General features: G+C 36.3%; 1 protein-coding gene across 1 annotated transcript; it reads right to left on the bottom strand.

Moving 5' to 3' along the window:
- Positions 1–3,237: 3,237 nt before the first annotated feature.
- On the bottom strand, positions 3,238–4,313 carry LOC140947273 (prokineticin receptor 2-like). The gene has a single exon (XM_073396331.1). It carries the CDS (start codon positions 4,296–4,298, stop codon positions 3,243–3,245), a length of 1,056 nt encoding a protein of 351 aa, XP_073252432.1. The 5' UTR covers positions 4,299–4,313; the 3' UTR covers positions 3,238–3,242.
- Between the last annotated feature and the right edge of the window lie 1,687 nt (positions 4,314–6,000).

Here is a 6,000-nt window from a genome sequence, read left to right as displayed (position 1 = left end):
ATGTTTTGCGTATTCTTGTATTTCATCCAGAAATCCAGCTATTTCGTCTTCGAATAGCCGTGACCGCCATTTTTTAGTTCACTTTTGCCCAAGCAGACTCGTTTCCAAATGTACCATCGAATCGATGGAAAAACTGTTGGCATCTTCCAAACATGGTAAGCCCCGTTTGGTTAAATATGAAGATTTAGAACAGGGATTGGAGCCAATCGAAAAGAGAAAAATATTTTGAATAAATAATAAGTATTAATATGCGCTATTATTGTTTGCTTCAAACAAAAACTTATACACCATAGCTCTGTTGCTTTCTTTGCCCGTACTCTATGAAAACCCTCAAGACCATCATTAGCATGAATATACTGACCAAGAAATAACCCTGCAAGTCTCAGAAGTTGAATGTGTATGCTTGTCATTATAGCATCAGGGGTACAGACTTGTAGGAGCTTCATTGGACATTTATTGTCTGTGAGTATGCTGATAATAATACATATGCTCTCCTTGCTAATCCTTTTGCTGTTTATAGCGGCATACTCATTTCCTTAACCTGGTAGGGATTTGAGAACTGTCACATTTAGTTAAGCAGGCTCTGCAATCGGCTTTAATGCACCCAGACGAAAGAGTTAGAAGACAATTTTTCTACCAAAAAGAAAATCAAAAAGTGCGCTGTAAGACAGTAGTCTATCTCTGATCTAATCAATAGTTTGCACTCAAAATAATTTGGATATAAGTGCTTTGCTTTGCTGTTACTTATTTTGTCTTTACTATTTTGCTTTGTTTTGTTTTGTTATTGTAGCGTGTTTTGAATTTATTCGAAACAGCCCCTAAAATACGAATTATGCCTTTGTTACTAATGTTTATTTACCGAGCGGCTTTGACAACTTGACATTAAATATTCAATTAGGTGCTCTTTATGATTGGTTAAAACATGACGTCAGCATTTTTCTTATTGGCTGAACAGTCCTCCATTGCCTTTTTGCCTATAAATTTGAATGACTAACCGGATGGTTGGGCGGAACCGTAACACCAAAGTACTATACACATCTCTCCTCTACAACCACTTAATATTCACATCACTCTGGATACGTGCACGCATAAGTCACACTAAATTCACTGTATTCACTCAATTTATTCAAATATGATAAAGTTATTATTCAAGTCAAACCATGCATAGTTTCTCATTACACTTCACTCATTTATTGACGCAACTCACTGATTCATTCATTTATTTAAGTTATCAATCAATATAATTCTCTCCCTAAATACAATATTATCCATGTGTAAGTTCCAAAAACTTGACTGTGTGATTTTTCTATGGATCAAATGGTTCCTTGGAGCATTTACCAACTACATCAAAAATTTAATGACACTTGGCTTTTAGGTTTTCACAGCACTGCTTACGTGTTCTCATGTTGAAAAGTCAAGGAAAACAAGTAAACAAACAAAAAAAACAGCAACAATTCAATTCAATTTATTTCTTTATTGTACACTATATAAGATATTTGCATAAGTGTAGTAGGTAGGAAAATAAAGTAGCTGACAAATAATAATTAACTAAAAGACATTAAGTTCATTTGTGTACAGTGTCCAAAGTAGCAAGAGCTTTCTTGTTGGACACCGTCATGTTGAAATAATTGGCATTAGTAAATTATAGAGGAATAAAATCTCAGATAATATCAGTGATAGAACATATAAGGAAGGTCAGATTTGGTTGGTTAGAAGACAGGACTTCCATTCTTTCTTAAACTTATGATATGGCAGACACTTGAGACAAGGCGGTACAGTCTCCCAGATTTTTGGAGCGGAGAATTTAAAGGACGTCTTACCTAAGTTGGTGGATACTCTTGGCCTAAAATAGTTCAGATTACTGACAAATCTTGTATTATGATTGTGTATACGTGATGCTGGAGTCAGGCCATCAAGGAAATATCTGGAATGCTATCAGTCTCATTTCTCATTCTATGTATAAAGCAACGTATTTTTAATTTATACATATTATCTAATTTAAGGATTGTTAGGAGTTTGAAATAGGGAGCAGCGCTCTCTCTAGGATGTACAAAGAAGGTGGTGCGGAGACATTTGTTATGTTTAATACGAAGACAATCTAATCTGGTTTTGCTGGCACATCCCCAAGCAAGAATACCGTAACTAAAATAGGGATATACTAAGGCATAATAAATTTGTTTCAGTATATTCAGATCTATGTAATATCTTAGTTTTGAAAGGATTCCTAAATTTTTAGCTAATTTATTATTTACATGTTGTATCTGTGGTTGGCAATTGAGATGTTTATCAATATAAACTCCCAAGTACTTTATATAGTCTTTCTGTTCAATACCAGTGATATTTATCTTTGGGTGGCACCTAGATGATGAGACTAACATATAATTGGTGTTTGCAGTGTTAATAGATAACTTATTTAGAGTACAGTTGTTATAAATTTGTTTAAGCTCTTGATTCATTACGGATTCAAGCTGTTTTAACAACAAAACTGACTCAATAATAAAAGAGTTGCCAGTAGTAATGTCGACGTGATGCACGAACAGTGAACACGAGCTTTTCCAAATAGTTTTAGCGAAGGTCCTAATTTTCGAAGTTCGCTTCAGTCAAACATCATTCAATTTGTAATCTTTTTTGCAGTACATTTTGCTGTGCTCAGGGGCACCCAACGAGATTATAGTTCAAAACCACTTAAACATAGCATTGTTGAACGGATTTTAGTATTTAAACGGTAGATAAAGGCATATTTTTATCTCCTAAAAATTTTTCATCTGTTCGGATTTCCTAGCTGAAAGTCTAGTGATCCGAAAATTATAGGGATCAAAACTTAACTTTTCGAAAATTTCAGCCAGAAAAAAGGCTCCCGAAAATTATAGGTGACCTTTTTAGGGTAAAAATCCGTTAAAAATAGGCAATTATACCATTTTTTAGATGTTCGAAAATCCTAGGAGAGGCAGGCAAGCAAGAAATTTTACAACAAATGTTCCGAAAATTCTAGATCTCAAATCGTCTTCCGAACAGATATTTTCCCGAAAATTGTCGTTGGGTGCCCCTATGTGCTGTCCGTTTTAAGGTCAAACTAGTGCCGTGTTACTGACTATTCACCACACTGGCTCGCGAATCTCTAGACAAACACCCAGAGTTCTTTCATTTTTATTGGATGATTGTTTAATATGCTTCACGATGCGTTCAGGCAGCCGTGTGCTCCCTTTGTATGTGTAATTCAGTCATACATTATTTTCATGGAGCTAATTTTGTTTGAACATTTGAAACGCCATTGGCCGTAATTGGTACTCGTTTCTTTGGAGAGGTGCAACGAGTCTCCGTTCCAAGCGAGGCTTATATTTCCCGAGGAAACATGGGCAAATTTCTTTCAAAGCTTGACGAAAATTGGAACTAAATGAAAACAAAATGACTGGGTTCAAGACTGTGCTTATCAAAGGAAAAACATAATAAGCAAAACCTAAGATTAACTTACACTTATCTCGTAGAAAAAGTTCAGGAAAAAAAATTTTAAGGATCATGTAGCCACAGAAAAGGAACCAGCAAATAAAAAACGCTACGACGATAGACTTGAATATCTTCATCACGTTTCGATTGTGCTTGGCCGTGTTCTGTTCATTTCCAACTATGTCTTCCGTACCGCGTCCTGGTTGAAGTCGTCTCTGTAACACGCGCATGATGCGCAGATAGAGAATTGTAATAGCGGAATACAAAATGATAATCAGAATAACTGCAAATAAATATAATGGCATGGTCTTGTCTGTAGCTAGAGCTAATCTGCAGAATGATTCGTGTCCAACTTTGTCAATTACTGCATACAAAAACGTCGGGAAACAATAACCTATGGATATGACCCATGATAAAAGCAACAATGACGCACGAATTTTCTTTGTTAACAACGTGATTTTTAACGGGTACTTAGTAGCGATGAACCTGTCGACAGCTATCAAAAACAAGCTAAGAATAGAGACTGAATGGGAAACATTTCTCATGAACACCCCCACTTTGCAGCTAGCCGTGGCTACAAAGCCTTTGATGAGACTTCCACGACTTGTTATAATCTCGTCAGTGAGGTATAGTGGCCAGGTGATAAGACCGGAGAGAAAATCAGACACCGCCATATTGACGTAATAGTAGTTGGTACTTGTTCTGAGGTATGGAATCTTGTACACGGCAGCAATGACTAGTACATTGCCAATAATCGCAGCCAAACTGATAACGGCCAACAGTGTTGTGAAGGTTGCAGATACGGCATAAGGGCACAGCATGTGATCAACCATATTAAGGCTGGAGTTGTTCATTGCGATAGCTCGCCTCTAACGGTGAATTTCAAACATTTCTTAAAACTGCAGCCTCGTTTCGCTGACCTGAAAATACACACTATGATTACCTTTCCTTGCCATAATAAGATTAAAGAGCATTATGACTAGTTTTTGGTTATTTAATTACAGATATGATTGTAAAACCTACTTTTTTTATGCGTTCATCTGCGAAAGGCCCAACGACATTGAGGCGATGAGAGTTAAACCGGCTGTATTCACCAATACAGAAAATAGTAATTGCGCTAAAAATAGTGTGATTAATGATTTTAAGAAATGCCTATGGCTATTTTATTAGCAAAAAAGTACAGCACTTTAAGATGAAATCCGAGATGAATAATACCGTAAAGTTCCTAAAGTAACGACCCCCTTGCCTGCGAAAACATCCGTTTCTCCTCGCTCTTCGCCGCTGGGGACGTTTCGCGAGGAGGAACGTCTGCGACTCAGAGACAGAAATTCCATACTGATGACGCAAATCAATGTTTACATAATAAATCCGGTAGTCATGGGGTTTCAAATATAAATTTGTCTAATTTTGCGTGTCGTCTGGTCGATTTTGGTAAAGTGTTGCGTTCATCTGCCAACGAACTCCAGCAAAACTCAAATGCTTCTTTTAGAGAAGACTATATTTCACAAATATTGACTGTTTTGTTGGAAATTCTTTGCGTTTAGATTTGACCTTTGTGGCCTTTTTTTTGTCAGTTATTCGTAAACAATAATTCAATTTTGCATTGAATGGAAGGCTTACCCATAACTGAACGTCACAACAGTTTCTAAATATCGTTATCTTTGTAGCGTTTTCGTCGAGGCTACTTTTGAGTATTGATATAAGACGCGCACAGAAAAAAAACTTATTCTTAAGTCAACATAAAAACATTTGAATTTGCTTTCAGTTTGGATATCGCTGAACCTTTCCAACATGAAAATAGAAAAGTGCAAATAATTTAATCAAAAAGGAGCACTTTACTTCACTTTTCAAAGTTACCTGATAAACCCTTAAAACAATGCGAACGTGTTTTTTTCCCTCATAAGGACTTGCCTCATGTAAGCTTTTAAAAGAAACACCGCAACTAAATTGTTAGAGCTGACGGCCAGTGTGAAATATTGTCTTAAAATACGCAATCTGAAAGCAGTGATTAATATTCGACTTACGAAGTCCCAACGGTTTCTGAGTCACCGTTTTAAGGAAACCGGTCAGGTTTTTGGTCGAAAAGCGAAAAACCAGCGAACATGACAAAACTGTTAGGTTTGGACGTTGAAGTCATATAGGCAGAAATGCCTTAAGTTTGTTTCGCCTATTATATTTATTGCCTTCCTTAATTATTCCGATCCCTCGGATATTATTGTCAGTAGGGTTCTTGTTTGTAATTTACACTGTTGTCGTTAGATATCGGTCACTTTTGTGAGTTAATGCAGGGGCACCCAGCGACTGTAAAATAACTGTTCGGAGAAGCAAATATTGCCTAAATAGAAATTTCTAAAGCTTGAGAGAAGCTAAAAATTTTTGGATAACCGTTTCATTCGTCTTAAATATTCGGACTTTTCTAATAGCTTATTTAAGTACGATTTTCGGAGGTTGTGTTATTCACATTTTAATACGAAGATATTGCGATTTTTGTAAAAAGGGGCTAAAGACAAAACTTCCCCTATAATTTTCTAATGAAAGCAACGCTACTTCATGTCC

This window comes from Porites lutea, chromosome 9, assembly GCF_958299795.1.
Source record: "Porites lutea chromosome 9, jaPorLute2.1, whole genome shotgun sequence".
Classification (NCBI taxonomy): domain Eukaryota; kingdom Metazoa; phylum Cnidaria; class Anthozoa; order Scleractinia; family Poritidae; genus Porites; species Porites lutea.
Note: the sequence above shows the minus strand (reverse complement) of the source record. Positions and strands in the feature narration are given on the sequence as shown.